At 40.6% G+C, this 16,379-nt stretch overlaps 7 protein-coding genes across 7 annotated transcripts; 4 read left to right on the top strand and 3 right to left on the bottom strand.

The window, feature by feature from the left end:
* The first annotated feature begins 496 nt into the window (after positions 1–496).
* On the top strand, positions 497–2,667 carry LOC6563881 (histone deacetylase 3). Its single transcript, XM_001989765.2, has 3 exons — positions 497–1,164; positions 1,224–1,312; positions 1,381–2,667. Exons 1-3 carry the CDS (start codon positions 1,007–1,009, stop codon positions 2,442–2,444), a joined length of 1,311 nt encoding a protein of 436 aa, XP_001989801.1. The 5' UTR covers positions 497–1,006; the 3' UTR covers positions 2,445–2,667.
* On the bottom strand, positions 2,494–4,159 carry LOC6563882 (SWI/SNF-related matrix-associated actin-dependent regulator of chromatin subfamily B member 1). Its single transcript, XM_001989766.2, has 2 exons — positions 3,719–4,159; positions 2,494–3,652 (listed from the first exon to the last, which is right to left on the bottom strand). The coding sequence occupies exons 1-2, from the start codon at positions 3,988–3,990 to the stop codon at positions 2,812–2,814; spliced, it is 1,113 nt and encodes a 370-aa protein (XP_001989802.1). The 5' UTR covers positions 3,991–4,159; the 3' UTR covers positions 2,494–2,811.
* Positions 4,160–4,589: 430 nt separating this feature from the next.
* On the top strand, positions 4,590–5,811 carry LOC6563883 (39S ribosomal protein L44, mitochondrial). The gene is made up of 2 exons (XM_001989767.2): positions 4,590–4,710; positions 4,763–5,811. Exons 1-2 carry the CDS (start codon positions 4,644–4,646, stop codon positions 5,659–5,661), a joined length of 966 nt encoding a protein of 321 aa, XP_001989803.1. The 5' UTR covers positions 4,590–4,643; the 3' UTR covers positions 5,662–5,811.
* On the bottom strand, positions 5,768–7,672 carry LOC6563915 (polymerase delta-interacting protein 2). Its single transcript, XM_001989768.2, has 4 exons — positions 7,250–7,672; positions 6,676–7,132; positions 6,278–6,619; positions 5,768–6,203 (listed from the first exon to the last, which is right to left on the bottom strand). The coding sequence occupies exons 1-4, from the start codon at positions 7,354–7,356 to the stop codon at positions 5,862–5,864; spliced, it is 1,248 nt and encodes a 415-aa protein (XP_001989804.1). The 5' UTR covers positions 7,357–7,672; the 3' UTR covers positions 5,768–5,861.
* An 80-nt stretch (positions 7,673–7,752) lies between these two features.
* LOC6563916 (60S ribosomal protein L35a) lies at positions 7,753–8,735 on the top strand. Its single transcript, XM_001989769.3, has 4 exons — positions 7,753–7,773; positions 8,036–8,281; positions 8,342–8,569; positions 8,632–8,735. Exons 2-4 carry the CDS (start codon positions 8,042–8,044, stop codon positions 8,653–8,655), a joined length of 492 nt encoding a protein of 163 aa, XP_001989805.1. The 5' UTR covers positions 7,753–7,773; positions 8,036–8,041; the 3' UTR covers positions 8,656–8,735.
* A 688-nt stretch (positions 8,736–9,423) lies between these two features.
* LOC6563917 lies at positions 9,424–13,214 on the top strand. Its single transcript, XM_032737715.1, has 2 exons — positions 9,424–9,542; positions 12,297–13,214. Exon 2 carries the CDS (start codon positions 12,318–12,320, stop codon positions 12,687–12,689), a length of 372 nt encoding a protein of 123 aa, XP_032593606.1. The 5' UTR covers positions 9,424–9,542; positions 12,297–12,317; the 3' UTR covers positions 12,690–13,214.
* Positions 13,215–13,753: 539 nt separating this feature from the next.
* LOC6563918 (THO complex subunit 4) lies at positions 13,754–16,289 on the bottom strand. Its single transcript, XM_001989771.3, has 4 exons — positions 15,804–16,289; positions 14,774–14,981; positions 14,510–14,710; positions 13,754–14,443 (listed from the first exon to the last, which is right to left on the bottom strand). The coding sequence occupies exons 1-4, from the start codon at positions 16,056–16,058 to the stop codon at positions 14,283–14,285; spliced, it is 825 nt and encodes a 274-aa protein (XP_001989807.1). The 5' UTR covers positions 16,059–16,289; the 3' UTR covers positions 13,754–14,282.
* Positions 16,290–16,379: the final 90 nt, after the last annotated feature.

Below are 16,379 nucleotides of genomic sequence, written 5' to 3'. Positions count from 1 at the left end.
AAAATTATATAATTGGCATGCATTTATTGAGAAATGAATATGTATTGCAGATCATATGATAAACAGTATAGTTTCTAAAATATCTGTGTAGCTTTTGTTGCTTTAGTTGTTTAGATAAAAGTCAATTTACATATGTTAATATAAGATTTTTAACCCAACAACTTCTGAAATAAGTTATAGTGAACTATTTTTTAAAGACTAAGCATGCAATCGATAACGTTTAATCAAGATATCAACATTGATATCGATATGCATTTAAGTCTAGCGACAGAATCTCTTCGAAAACTGTAATAGACTTACAGTTGTCACTCTTCGAATGCTGTTGCGATTTTCTGTGCTTTAGTGCTGTTAAATTTTAATTTTGTATTAATTTGACTTGAATAACTATTCATTGCCTTATATAATTTCTCGGAATAGAAACAATTTAATATTACGCATATATATGTTGGTTTTTAACAAAATATATTTGCAAAATCAAAATGCAAGAACCGGCAATTTAGTTAACATTTGTGCTTGCTGCTGATAACATTTTAGTAGAGTGTCAGTTAACAGCCGAAAGAGCAGCTAAAGCGAACTCAGAAAAACACGCGTCATAAAGAACAATAAATAAATAAATAAACAATATTTAAACAAACATTTGAAGTGAAAAGCAGATGCTTTAGATGAAAATCACTACTGATTTGACTCTGACAATGCTGCGGCAAATCCAAAAGTGCACGACAGCATTAGATAATTGTTATAATGCGGTTTGGTTAAAAAAGTAATAATTAAAGTCAAATTGAAAGAGAGACTTACAAAGCGACTAGCTTAAGTAAAAACAGAAAAATTAATACAGTTTTTGGAGGCAACGGCATGTTATTGGGCTTGAACGAGCTGACAACAACGCGGCGTCTTTTGTTTATTGTGGCTGTGCTGCTGATTGTGCTATATGCAAAAACATATATACTGCCTGTATTGGAGTGGTATTGGACAGCGATCAGCTTATAGCCGATGATATATCGTAAGGATGACAGATAGACGCGTCTCCTATTTCTACAATGCCGATGTTGGCAATTTCCATTACGGCGCCGGGCATCCAATGAAGCCACAGCGCCTGGCCGTCACCCACAGTCTGGTGATGAATTATGGCCTCCACAAGAAGATGAAAATTTATAGGCCATATAAGTAAGCGAAAATATACAATTACAATAAATTATTGTTATTAATAAACTCATAAATTATAGAGCAAGTGCGCAGGACATGCTGCGCTTCCATAGCGATGAATATATCGCATATCTGCAGCAGGTCACTCCACAAAATATCCAATGCAATTGTGAGTAAAGCGAAAACTTGAATTTCAACAGAGCAAATTTCAATAGGGTATCTTGTTCATCCTTGCAGCTGTTGCTTATACCAAGTATTTGGCCCACTTTAGCGTTGGCGAGGATTGTCCCGTCTTCGATGGACTCTTTGACTTCTGTGCCAAGTACACGGGCGCTTCGCTGGAGGGCGCCCAGAAATTGAATCACAATCACAGCGATATCTGCATTAATTGGTCGGGTGGCCTGCATCATGCCAAGAAATTTGAGGCATCGGGCTTTTGCTATGTGAACGACATTGTCATAGGCATATTGGAGCTGTTGAAATATAATCCGCGCGTTCTCTACATTGACATCGATGTGCATCATGGCGATGGCGTCCAGGAGGCCTTTTATCTAACCGATCGCGTGATGACGGCCTCGTTTCACAAATATGGCAACTATTTCTTTCCGGGCACCGGGGATATGTATGAGATTGGTGCTGAATCGGGGCGATATTATAGCGTCAATGTGCCGCTTAAGGAGGGCATCGATGATCAGAGCTATTTTCAAGTCTTCAAACCGATCGTTTCAGCAATTATGGACTTCTATCGACCCACAGCAATTGTTTTGCAATGTGGCGCTGATTCCTTGGCTGGAGATCGTCTCGGTTGCTTCTCGCTGAGCACTCGCGGGCATGGCGAGTGCGTCAAGTTCGTGAGGCAGTTGAATGTGCCCACCTTGGTGGTGGGCGGCGGTGGCTACACTTTGCGCAATGTGGCTCGCTGTTGGACACACGAAACATCGCTTCTGCTGGATCAGGAAATAGACAATGATTTGCCCGCAACAGAATATTATGACTTCTTTGCGCCAGATTTCACACTGCATCCGGAGGTGAATTCGCGACAGGACAATGCCAACTCCAAGCAGTATCTGGAGCTGATTGTGAAGCATGTGTACGAGAATCTGAAGATGTGCCAGCATTCACCAAGTGTGCAAATGGTGCAAACACCGCCCGATGTTGATCTCGAAGAGGTGCGCATGAGGGAGGAAACTGATCCCGATGTGCGCATGTCCCAGGCTGATGAAGACAAACTCGTCGACGCAAAGAATGAGTTCTATGATGGGGATCAGGATCAGGATAAACCAGACTCGGTGGAAAGTTAGAGTTGTATACCATTATTATAAGGAAGAGTTCAACATCCACACACAAAAATTGGCTTTAAAATAGACACAGACATGTATTTATTATATATTTGTATTGCCGATCGAAACTGGAATCAGACGAATGCAACAGACAATTATACCTTAATAGTGATTATAAATGTATCGAAATTTAATTTTAAGTGTACACACTAACTAAATGCATGTTGAATTCATTTTACAATAACTGATTTCTTTATAATCACTATTAAATAGAGCTGAGAAAACTTGCCGTGCTAGCGTTAATTTCTTGACTAGCTTAACATATTTTCCCAGCTCCAAGCGGGGATTACAGGAACGTTCCGATCCGATGCGATGTGATTCGAGTCGATTACCAGCCAGTTGTTGTATTTGCCAAGCGTCGCATGCGTCGTGTATTTCGATCCTGGTCGCGGATTTTCTTCTCCATTTCGGCATCGGTTAGCGTCTCTAGGAATGGTGCCCAGGCGTCCGCATCGCTTGGATTGCGAAACGGCACATCAATCGTGGACAATGGTGCCTCACTGAAGGCATAGGTGCGACAATGCCACGACAATTGCCCACGTATGCTGTACGCAATCGCTGTGACAAATTCACCGCCCAGACCCAATTCGGCGCACAACTTGATGGCAAACTCTTCGGGATTGTTGTTCTTCTCGGACATGTCCCATTCGACCTGGTCGACAAGAGATGTGTTGCCCACGTGTATGTTCAGTTTGACAATGACACGCTGATCGCAGCTCTCCTCGAGTATGGGCGGATCGTTGGGGAACGCTTCGATTTGCTGGCGTATCGCCTGTGCAATCGCCGGCACAAATGGCAGGGGATTCAGGTCGAGATCATCGCAGAGTACTTCAGCAAATTGTTCAGGTGTTATCATGCTCTCGTTCTTGTTCCATGTGAAAGTGTCGCGCAACTTTTGCCCCTCCAGCTCCATGTCTAGGCGTATGGGCACCAGACACTCTTTCTGCGCTGCATTCTCCAGACTCGCCGTGGGATCGGTGTCGTCAAAGCACATTGGGAATGTGCGCACCTTCTTCGTGTGCACACGATTCCGATTAATGGGCGTCGCCTGCGGCACTGCATCCAGGTGACTTGAATTGGGCATTGTTGGTACGTATTGCGGTTGCTTCTTCGATTTGCTCTCACGTGGCGCGGGTGTATCCGAGGTGTTTACTGACACAGCACGATACCTACAAATTTCAAAAGTTATCAAATTAATTCAGATAGAAGAATATATTTATGGGGTCCAATCTCACTTCTCATCATTGCCGGCCATAATGTCGTCGACTTCAACGGCGCGGAGCAGCGACACCGAACTCGCCAGTATGTGTGAACTGAGGCCAGAGTCGGCTAGACGCTTTCGCTCCTCATTGGAGAGGACAATGCGTGTCATACCCGGATACTTTTTGTAGAGGATGCCACGGAAGTGTCGCATATAATTGCCCACCTCGGAGCCTACATAATAATATTCGCCGCCCTCCTCCAGCTGAAAGGCCACAGGCTTATCACCGTATGTCTGCAGCGCCATCCTCTTAGCTTATGTACACTAACTTGCTATACACTGCGTTCTATATATGTACAATAAATATATCTTTAATTAAATTGGTTTGGATTCGATCACTTTGCGAGTCAATAAAATTTTCATGCAAGCAGCGACATGGCGTCGTTAGGGTGACCAGTTCGCGTTAAAGATTCCTCTGACACAGAGTTGCAAAATCGCAATATCTATCACTATATCGATATGTTCCAATTTGTTTACATTTTAATATTTAACTTTAATATGATTTGGATTTTGTTTATATATTTTCGCAATCTTTATTAAGGTCCTGGCTAGAGCAGTGCAAGCCGTTGTATTTATCGTTTAATTTATAAGCTATCGATTACTTTGAATTCATAAATACGTGTAGGGTGACAGCCCTGCTGCTCATATGCAGCTGCATGAATTTCAAATGATATGTACAACTTTGTTCAATTTTAATATTTAAGTTTGTATACGACATTTGGATATTTTTCTAAATTAATTATCAACAATTATTAGTGACATCTATTGCAGCGCAAATCCTTATATTTAGCTTTAAGCTATCGATTATTCTAAATTCATAAATTTTCATGGGTTGACAACACTGTTGCTCATATACACCTGCATAAATTCTAGTTGAGCAATTTTAAATCACATTAAAAATGTCTCTTCTGCGCAGTATTGCTGGTGTAATAGCGCTTGCCAGGCCCATAAACAGTGCCACGACAGGTTTGCAATCCGTGAATAGTGCAGTTCATACATTAACTTATCATATTTGCAGTCCAAACACGGCGACACTTCAAGCGCTGGGTTTCACCAACGTTACGTGAACTTGCGCACCGCGTTAAAAAGCAAGGAGTCCAGAAACCGGAGCCACGTTCGGGATTTGTTGAGTGGAACTATCGTTCCGAGTTGTTTGCATTTGGCAAGCGATTGAACGAGGACTTCCAGTTGCCGCTGCTGCAAACGGCATTTACACAGCGCACCTATGCCCATCAGGAGCAGGAGAGACAGCGAAAACTGGGAATTGCCGAGGCGGATCTGCAAATGGGCGACAACAGTCAACTGGCCACAAAGGGTGTACATATTGCCAAAGCCTACATCGAAGCCTATTTGCAGAATGCGCTGCCCAAAGTGCCGCCAGTTGGTCAGCAGGCAATTGCCTCGTATCTGCTCAGCACTGAAACATTGGCACACGTTTGCACGCATCTTGGCGCCAAGGAGCTGATATTTTCCACAGAGTATCCACCGAGCAGCGAGACGCTCGCCCAAACGCTGCACGCGATCATTGGTGCACTATCGGATTCAAGTGGCGTCGAGCGCGCTTTTCTGTTTGTGCGCGATTTCATTTGCACACAGCTCAATCAGAAAGATCTGCTAGAGATTTGGACACCGGAGCAACCGCTGCAGTTGCTGGGTGAGATCTGCACGCAGAAGAAATTGGGTGAGCCGGAGCCACGTCTGTTGGGCGATTGTGGTAAAAATACGGTGCTGGCAGCATACCATGTCGGCATCTATGCTAATCGCCAGTTGCTGGGCAAAGGATTTGGCGAGGATCTGCAGATGGCAACAGAAACAGCCGCCATCGATGCACTCCAAACGCTCTTTGAGATGCATGACGATCGACAGCCGTTCGACTTTCGTCTGCAATTGGAGGCCAAGAATGTGAGGCTGGATTAAGATGCAGGAGTTGATCGTTAATTACTATACATGTATATATATATGAATTATACATACTAATCATATGTAGATATATGTAAAATATCCAAAAACAAAGCACAACGTGTACTTCCTGAGTGGAGTCGGTCAATAATAATTTTATTTTTAATATTTTTCTTTTTAACTATTTTTAAATAACCACTGTAGTCTACTGCAAATTCTTAATCACTCTCCTCGCCCATGGGCGTTCCAGCAGTCGATGGCGTGCTCGCATCGTCCGGCTTCGATTCCAGCGAAAAGGGCGGAATCTTGCAATCAAAGGAATACCCATCCTCACGCTCCAGCCGAAATGTGCCCCACATATGACCGCTGGGAGCCTGCAGACTAACATGGCTGCTGTATTGAAAAGCTGGCAGGCGCGGACTGAGGATCGGTTCCTGACCAACGACGCCGCGTCCACGCACCGTCTCCAGTGTGCCGGACAGCGAAAAGATGCGCCAATGTCGCTCACGTAGCTGTACACTCAGCTCGCCGAGATTCTCCAGCCGTATGCAATAACGCCACTGCATTAGCAATAAGGAAAAAATTAACAACTTTCGATTGAGATTGGATTTCATTGAATGATTTCAATTCTCACCCAGTAGACGGATGATGCGGGCGTTTCTCGGCAGCCCATATAGAAGGGTATAACAGTGACGCGAACATTTTCGGTTGTCTCCTTGTGCACATCGCTCATGTCTAGCCACGGATGATTCTTCTCCTGCCACGCCTTGAGCGTATCCTGGCCCACAAATGGCGGCTCCGCATCCTGAGCATAGGTTAGAAACTTGTCAAACAGTTCGTGCTGCAACGGATGCTTATCGGTCGAGCAATATGGCATTATGTCATCGTGCGCCACATAATCCAATCCGGGAATCGCATACAAACTGCGATTCGAGTCCTGATTGCCCAAAAAGGTCACAGCCTCGGTTTGAGCGCGCTAAAAAATACACTTTGCTTACTAATTATGATAAGGCAACAATGAGAATTACTCACGATATATGGACAATCCCTGTTATCGATGAGCACTTGGTAAAACGTTTGGGTTTTGCCCTTAACCTCTTTGGAATCGACGGCACTGGTCGTGCTCCGATTTGTGGCCGGACTAGCAGTGCCCATAGTTGTTGCGCTACTCTGCGTATCGATGACACCTGTACCAGCCTGCCATGATGATGATTGAGCCTCATCATGGTGGGCAGTTGCTGTTGTTCCGTTGCTGCTGTCGCCCGTCTTCGCTCTAAGCGTTGTTGTTGTAGCCTCTGTATTGCATTCCGTCGATGTTGTTGTTATTGCCGCCGACTGCTTGCGGGTATTATGAAGATCTCGGTCGTAGACACGTGCAGTCCATGGGAAGAGTATGACGCCACGATAGCCAAAGATGCGATGCAAAAACAGCTGGCCCGTATCGTATTTGCCTTCCTTTGCTTCCAGCAGACGCCCAACCTCTGCGAGCCTACAATTTATGTATACAAACAAAGTCAGAGATTATGCAATCAGTGTTATTGTCCACCAACATGATGGCCCCTGGCTGACCCAGTTGATCATGATTGGTGGTGGTCGCAGTTCTTACTTGGTTGGATTGACGGCCTGCTTTTTGATGCTACGCGTCACTATTATATCACATTTATGCAATTGCAAGCGCTTTTCCCATTTGCAAAGTTGCAGCAGCAAACCCATTTGTTGACAAAAATCGCAAAACTGCTGTAAGTGCAGCAGCAGCCGTTGTTGTTGTTGACCTCAAGGAATCTTCGATCTGCTTTTATGCAACTGAATGTCGTCTGCACGCCAACCAGTTATTGTTGCTGTTACGTTGCCGTTGAGCAAGTAAACTATGTACATGTACTTAAAATTTTGTAAATTTCGTAAATCGCCTCTTCAGTGAAACATTGTTATTGTAATATTTAGTTTTGTTTTTCTCCTTTTTTTTATTTTCTTTTTGAGTTCGTTCTCTATGCGATACGATTAATGTGTATGTTGCGCAGCAACCCTGCGCACACTATCGATATCTATATTTATGTCGAAAAACAGCTGGAATGCAGCTCTGTCTGACAGAACTGTCATCCTCTCGCTCTTTCGCCAATCGACAGATTTCCGGTACGTACGCGAACTTTATGCTATGCACTGAAAATTATAGAAATATACATGAAAATAATAATTATAAGTACAAATTAGTGTGCAAATGCATAGTTCAATATATACAGCATATCAGCAAATAGTTGAAATTTCCGTACATAGTGCAAGCATTCCGATGTTTATGGCTAGGAGAAAATCAAGTGGCCCAAAACAAATCACAAGACCAACTTATTGTGAATCGGAACTTAGTTCCTTTAATGTTAAATGTTATTCATTCTTACAGTGAACTATGGCTGACACACAAGCTAAGCCCGCTGCGTCCAAGGTTGCCAAGGCGCCCAAAGCGCCAAAGGCTGCCAAAGCGCCGAAAGCCGCCAAGGCACCCAAGGCAGAGAAAACTGCCGCCGCCGCCGAGACAAAAGTGGCAGCCAAGAAATACAAGCGACATGGTCGTCTGTTCGCCAAGGCCGTCTTTACCGGTTACAAGCGCGGCTTGAGGAACCAGCACGAGAACCATGCCATCCTCAAGGTGAGACAGTCTAATATATTTTTTGTTATATATTTGTTATTAATATTATCGCATTTGCAGATTGAAGGCGCTCGTCGCAAGGAGCACGGCGAATTCTACGTTGGCAAGCGTTGCGTTTATGTCTACAAGGCGCAGACGAAGAAGTGCGTGCCACAGCATCCCGAGCGCAAGACTCGCGTCCGTGCCGTTTGGGGTAAGGTGACCCGCATCCATGGCAACACTGGCTCCGTCCGTGCACGCTTCAACAGGAATTTGCCCGGTCATGCAATGGGACACCGCATTCGCATCGTGAGTTTTTTAATCTTAATATTTGTTTTAATCATTTAATTGTTTCTTTTTTTACACTTCAGATGCTCTACCCATCAAGGATTTAAGTTACTGCATAACTTTAAATGACCTGAGGATAAACAAATAAAAACCGTTTTCTATAATAAATGAAACAATTTAAATTTAAGCAATTGTGTTTTGAAAGGCTTTTTATTTACAATATTACAATGCAGATTGTTTTACTAGACTGCTTGTGAACGTCTATGTGGATATCATAATAGTGGAAACAATCCAGTTGTTATCGCATGTAAAAATATGGAATTTAATTTGATAAAAAAGAAGTATGTTAATCGTCAAATCAATATTTTGATCAATTTTATATTAGCAGCATTTGCGTTAACAGTATCTCTTTACTGAATTGATATCAGTTATCGATAAAATGACAGCTGTTTGATTACAGCACCACAGTAGAGTAACCATCACATCATATACAAATTTTTTATTTTACTGCATGTAAATCTGTAATTCTTATTTCTAATGCTTATATTATTGCATAGTTATGCGCTCAGGCTTTAATTATGAATATAGGTGGCTGTTTTTATAAATATTATGTATTCAATTTCAGTAGTGTAAATAAAACATACACAATCACCCCCTCTCCCTCTGCGCACCAAGAAAATCAGCATCAAATTTGTGTCAGTAATTTAAATATAAAATGTATATTTGTGTGACCCTTTTTTATTTACAGCGAACGTATGTTATATAGTGCTGGAATACCCTTATTGTTAACGGTTGCCAAATCGGTTAACAGCAAACGGTTAACGGTTAAATTAATATAAATTTGGAAGATTTTTATGCTCACCGATTACAGCCACACTGCATTAGACCATTTTAAATAAACCGTTCATTGGTGAAGGTAGCGTCTATTTTCACATTGCGATTAATATTCTCTTAATACAGCGAGAAAGCAAATATTGTACAGTGAAAACATAAGGTATGTTAATAACTTATTTGTGTTAATTGCTGAAAGCAAAGCTCGACATTAACTTGTTGCATGTGCCCCAAAAATCGATAATTATCATCTTTTCACGTGTGCTTGTGTCATGGAATTTTTGAAGCGAAGCAAACTGTGTATCTGCTTAATGATGATGTTGCTGATGATGATGAAGGGCTTCACAGGGCCAGCCATATTTGTGTGTGTGTATAGGTATTTGTGAAGTGCAGCTGCTATTAAATGTTATTTGGCAGAGCTGCCATGCAGCTTAAGTGTACATATGGTAATGCATGCATATGTATATGTATAAGGAAAGCATTTAAAAAACGTAGCACATCTTCACATCCCTCTCCATTCCATTCTCCCTGGTTACTGTTAACCGCACCCTGGGCTCTCCCGGCGTTGCTTTAGTGGCCATGTTTGCATTTTTGCTTGCTTTTTTAGTCTAGCGACTGCATGCCTCACTCGCACTTATTAATCGCATGCGCTGGCTAAAAAAAACTAGCTACGAGCAGTTTAAATCGCACTCGCTACTCACACGCGCATAGATATACGTGTGCATGTGTGTATATGTGTGCTTTGGGTCAGTTTTACGTTTGTAAATGTTGATTGGATTTACTCTCATTATGATAAATAAATATATGCTGCTCCCCACATTGGTTAAACTAGATTTGGGTATGTTATGTACATATATATATATATGTGTGTATATTTCTTATACGACCCATGGCCTTCGATATCTGTTTTTAATGTATTTTCCATATTTGTCTTGTCATTAGGCAATAAACAGTCTCGAAACAATAGCAGAAGTGTAACAGAAGAGAGGAGGAAAACCGGCATATCGACGATTTCAAGTTCTATTCAGATTGCTCATTACTCATAATATAGAAAATACTTACACACAGTACAGCCTGGTAATAATAATAATAATAATTTGTACGTGTAGTAGTCTCTTTTTGTTGACTCATACATATTTATTTATTTAGGTGCTCAAGTGCTCCATTAAGCAATTGTGATAGCGCAAAAAAAAAAATAGAAGGCTACTGCGCCAGTCTTATATTTACGGATCTTTGACTTTTTGCATTATTCGGTCATTCACTTTGCTTTGTTTTACCCCCCGACACACACATACACATATACCTCAACATAATTGTGCTTGTGAGTGAGTGTGTATGTATTGTGCATCCCGTGGGGGAATTCACCCAAGCTCGCCGCCTGCCTCCCACAAAGCATGACGCATCATTAGCCGCGTTGTACAACACTTCTCTTGCAGATGTCATCGCCTATTCGCCTGCCCCTCCCCCCACTCTGACCTCATTTTCATCTCATCAACGCACTTACCGAAAAAAGGAAATTTCTATTCAGCCATTTATTCTGCATAATATGCATCGGCTTGACATCAAAAACGACTGCAAAAAAAAAAAACGCCAGAAATGAGAAAGTTGGCGGCTGGCAGGTCCGCAATTATGGGTAACGGGAAAGTGCAAAAGAACTCGGCGCTCAAAAATAGACATACATTTATTTTTTTAGTATAATTGTTTGTATGCATATATTTTAGTAGAAAAGTGAACAGCCGGCTTGTCATAGTTGTGCGTCTGTATGTGTGTTTGTGTGTGTAGAGTGATGAGAAGGAGGGGGAAATGTTTCAGTCTGCTGTTGTCTCTGAATTTGTTTCTGTTCTCTATTCTGCCATTTTACCCTTATGGTTCAGTTGGCTGACGCCCGTCAACGTCGTCGTTACTTTATTGTTGGCCGCTTTTGTAAGTGGCGTGACTGTTTTCGTTCTCTATGTACACACTCTATACACACACACATTCATAAATGACTTTACACTGTAAAGTTTGCTCTATGTTTAGAAAGTGTAAAGCTTTATCAAATTTTTTGCAGTTTACTTGTTATTTATTTGTATTTGTATTTTATGGTTAATTGTTGGGTTTTACTAACAAGCTTAAGTAGACAAGCATATTGTTTTATTACTATTATTATTATTAAATTAATCTTACAAAATGAAATTTACGCCAAAATTTAAACTATTTGTAATTAAAAGAAAAGATTTTTCGATTCTTATTATATTTGGTGAAAAGTTTTAATAGACGACCATGTTGGGTTTATTAAATTATGTTTTAAAGTTGAACTAACCACAAATGTTCATATAATTCATAATTCATATAAAGACAAACACACCTACTATAAACATTATGAATGCATCTAAAGTTGCAAAAATATTAATAGCACCACTCTCACAAGAAATGTTTTCAAATGTGTCTTTTTTCTAAATATTTAAGTTAAGTAACTTATAAATACGCTTTTAGAAGGAAAAAATGTATTCACCGTTTTCAACTTTTTAAAATTAAAATGAAGATTAAATTGTATAAAATAGGAAGAGAATGCAGAGAAAAATAACACCGCTATTTGTCAAATGTGCACTTATTTGACACAATTATGAAAATTATAAGTAAATAAACGATTTCTATACAATTAATTTTTTCGCTACTTTTTGTCACTCTTTACTTCAATTAAAAGAAAAATATATATATAGAAAAGAATTCCAGAAGCAATATTAATTTTAATTTATAGGGGAATATATTAGAAGTCAATGTTTGACATAATTGAAAAATTGAATTTTTGGCAACTGTACCTATAAAAATCTATATAATATACATTATGTATCTATTACCGTATTAATTTCCCTTATTAGTGTTATGAATGTGACATTAATCCATGTTTTTACTCTATTATTTCTAATTTTTGCAGCTCCGCTAACAACTAAATACAATGACATCCACCGAACTGAAAATTGGCTTGACCGCCACCACCCGTCCATCTAGCCGCGTCCTGCAACCACCTGGTGGGGGACACACCAACATCTTTTCGGAACCAGAAGTATCGGTGAATGCACCGCGTCCCAAATACAATCAACAAAACTCTTCCAATATGAATGCGTGCATGGGTTCGACGGATGCCAACAAGGTGGTCGAGAAGATTCGTGAGGAGGTGGTTAACCAGAAGGAAGAACAAAAAGCATCACCACCAGCACCCGTCAACTCGTCCAAAGAGACCAATGGTGGTGGCAACAACAAGGTGACGACGAATGAGTCACGTGGCCGAGTTCCACCCGGCGGTTACTCATCCGGCGGCTTCTGGTAGAACCGGAGAGGAGGAGGCAGAGGCACAGACAGGGGAAGATGAAGATGGGCTGCCAAGCATTTAATGACACACACTCATAAAAAATATGTATACACACACTCACACCAAGACATCCTCAAGCCCATTTAACATTTATAAATATAAATCGCTTAATATACACAATTTATCTATACATAGCATATACGACCATATTCATATTCCAAATTGCCTACGATGCAAAATGTTAAAATAATTCATTACTTTATATAACTATCGCCCGCTATCTGCTATTTGGCATTACGTGTTTGTTTTTGTTTTAATATTTGAAAACGTCTAACGCAATTGTTTAAACTTTAAGTAACTTGCGATTCCGCCCTAACTGGAGGAAAAAACATCCCCAACAAATGTACAAACCATACAATAATGGAAGATGCCCAATTTTGTATTTGTACTTCCAATTGATTTGTAAAATGGTCTGTACAATTTTTCCTACATTTTCTAATTACATATATATTATTGCAAAAAAATAAATAAAAATAAACTTAACATTTAAAAATTTGTTTGTTTTTCTACATTTCAAAATAATGACATGCTTTTTTAGATGACGAAAAAGTCCCAAGCAAAAAACAAGTTTTTAATTATGTTAATAATGCCAAATTTTGGCTAAAGAGAAGTAATATCTGTTAATCTGTATTGTTATTTATGTGTATCGAGATGAACTTATGCTTTTATATGCGCTGATTCATGCGGAAGACGTTTTTCAGGTTTGCTGCATTCGGAAATCAGCAAGTTTAGATGTTATTATAGATTTAATACTTTGTTACCAAATAACAACTGTGCTCCTGTAGAGACAGAGTGCTCGACAGACATCCTAGGAATTGTAGTGCATACTATATACAACCGATTCTTAACCAACTTGCTTAAATTGAGCCTTTAAAGAACGCATCAAAATTATCTGATCTGATCTCTGAGATATGTTAAAAGAATGGGATTCGAATACCGATATTTATTGAAGAGCAACATATAAGATTGGCTGCTAATTAGCAATCAAGAACTTAATGATACCCAATTAAATCAGTTTTGGATAATGGTTAAATGCAGATTAGCATTTACAAAATGTTTATTTGGAAAGAAAATATAGAATAATGATGCTCTATCGGCGCAAAGAGATCCATTAAATAACTAATTTTGTCATTTCAATTATACAGACTACCATCAAGTTAGATTATCGGATTTTATACCTTATTATATTTATTTGTTATACCTGATTTTACAAATATGATGACCATCGTGTGTCATTGTTTCTTTTAAAACGTAAGATTATATTAATAATGATTAAATACATCGATGTGTATTTTAGATGACTAATTAACTAGAGCGGGCGCAGACAATGTTACATTTAACAACAAATCATTTTTAGTGCGCAAACCCAAACAGCATTGTGAATATAATTTATATAAAGAATTGTTGTTGTAGAAAATTTGTTGTTATAGAAATTATGACTAAAAGCTGTTCATGTACACGTTTTTGTTTTGTTAAATTGTTGTGGTTCCGTTTTTGCTTAATCATAGTTAGTCCATATTGTTGTTAGACCTTAATTCAGACTATAATTAATTAGATCTTCATGTCATTGATGTACGAATCTAATTCTGCATCCAATTCCTCGGCAGTGGGTGCAGCTTTCCTTTCTCGTCGTTGGCCACCGGCGGCAGCGGCTTTGCCAACAGCCGGACGACGGAAACTGCCACGACGCGGACCGCCGCCAACTTGTCCACCTAAAAATGAAAATGATACCAATTATTTTATGCAAGTGACAACTAATGGCTTCACATTATACATACCACCACGTTTGAAATTGCCACCTCCAGCACCGCCACCCACACGACGCTTGACATCATCGGCAGGCAGGGGACGGGTGAGTGCGGCAACATCTGATACGGCCAGTTGTATGGTCATGGGACGGCCATCCAGGGGTACACCATGGTATTGCTTAATGGCCTTGAGTGCATCAGAACGACGCTCGAATATTACATCAGCGGTGCCTGGCAACAAATACAACAAATATTAAAAATACTTGTACGACGAAAATAAAAACGGAAACTCACCCAATGAGCGACCAGATCTATCATAATGCACGGCAGCCTTCTTCATGGGGCCAAAGTCATTGAATAGCTCCTTAATGTCCGTATTTGAGACACCATAGTCCAAATTGCCGACGATCAAGCGTGTTGGCCCCGCACTGTTGGCAGTGCTGCTGCCGTTTCGCTTTGGACCATCGTACATATCATGCTTCCATGCGCTGTTTACATCGCCCTAGAGGGGGGTAGTATTATAGGTAGAAGATTTGTTTGTTGGTTTCGATTCGATTTCGAACATTCGGGACATTCGCGTGTTGGGGACAATCAATATTTTTCTGATCAAATATGTGGAGGGTGTAGTAGTAGTAGTAGTAGTAGTAGCAGTGGTAGCAGCAGCAGTTGTTGTATCCTAGCCATATATCAACAGAGGAGACGCCATCTCGTAGAAATGCAGACACTAAATATTATATGTATGAATGTATATTGATTGATTGATTGATCGACCGATCGATTGATTGATTGTGTGCCGCCACACTTCGGTTGAGCAAAAGAAATTTGAAACGGGAATTACAAAGAAAACAAAAACAAGAAATTCTCAACGGAATGCGCACTGCTGTAAAATGTTGTAAATATTTATGCATATTTAATACACACAAATTATGAGTTCGATTTATTTCGACGATGTTGCTGTGTAGATCTGCTCCTGTCAAATAGTCTTTTTTTCCTATTTTTATTTGCATTGGCAGCAGCAGTTGCCATTTTGCAGCTACGACTGTCCATGGATACAAGAGTAACGGTACATATACCGTTCATTCGGCATACGCTGGCCGGCCATTTTGAATCCGTGTGTTTTGCATGCAGCACAGGGTGTTTAGCACATTTTGCTTTTGTTTATAATATCAACGTTATTAACGTAAAGGTGCGTTTCCAAACTTGAGCTGTCCGTCTTTTTTTTTTTTTTTTTTGTTTATTATGCATATGCGCATGGATATTTAGCTGCTTTTTGCCTCTCGCTCTCTCTCTCTCTCTACATGACAAAACGTTACGTTTCAATTACCCGTGCGAGCCGAGGCTTTTGTATGACGCCGCCGCCGCTGCCTCCGCGGCGACCTTTGATCACACCACCGGCGCCGCTGGCTGGGGCCGGTTTGCGTGGCGAGCCACCAGCTGCACCGCCACGACGAGCTGCAAATCGCTGCTGGCCGCCGGCACGACGAGCGCCGCCTGGGCCGCCACGAGCTGACTGTGGTTTCTTCTGTGTGCGCGTTGACTTAATGATATCATCCAAACTCATTTCAATTTTATCCACCATCTTGTTGTCGTTGTGTTACTTCCTGCTGCTAAGAAAATCGTCTAAATTTTGTTGAATTTTAATTTGTTTCTTAAGCTCGCACAGCTAAAATAACTTTTTTCAATGGAAACGCGTGAAAATTTCGCCAACTGCTGAAAGCGAAGCACGAGAACGAAAACGTAGAAAAATCAAAGATGGCCGACTGTTCATGAAAAAACGTGCTGTATAATTTCAAAACTTGGCCTACACAGTGCTGTAAAGTACGTGTTGAAAAAAATTGCCTATCGATAAAATACCAACCCCTAAAACGATAATAGTGATAATTGAGACAACTGTCGACAA

This window comes from Drosophila grimshawi, unplaced genomic scaffold (assembly GCF_018153295.1).
Source record: "Drosophila grimshawi isolate 15287-2541.00 unplaced genomic scaffold, ASM1815329v1 contig_311, whole genome shotgun sequence".
Taxonomy (NCBI): Eukaryota; Metazoa; Arthropoda; class Insecta; order Diptera; family Drosophilidae; genus Drosophila; species Drosophila grimshawi.
Note: the sequence above shows the minus strand (reverse complement) of the source record. Positions and strands in the feature narration are given on the sequence as shown.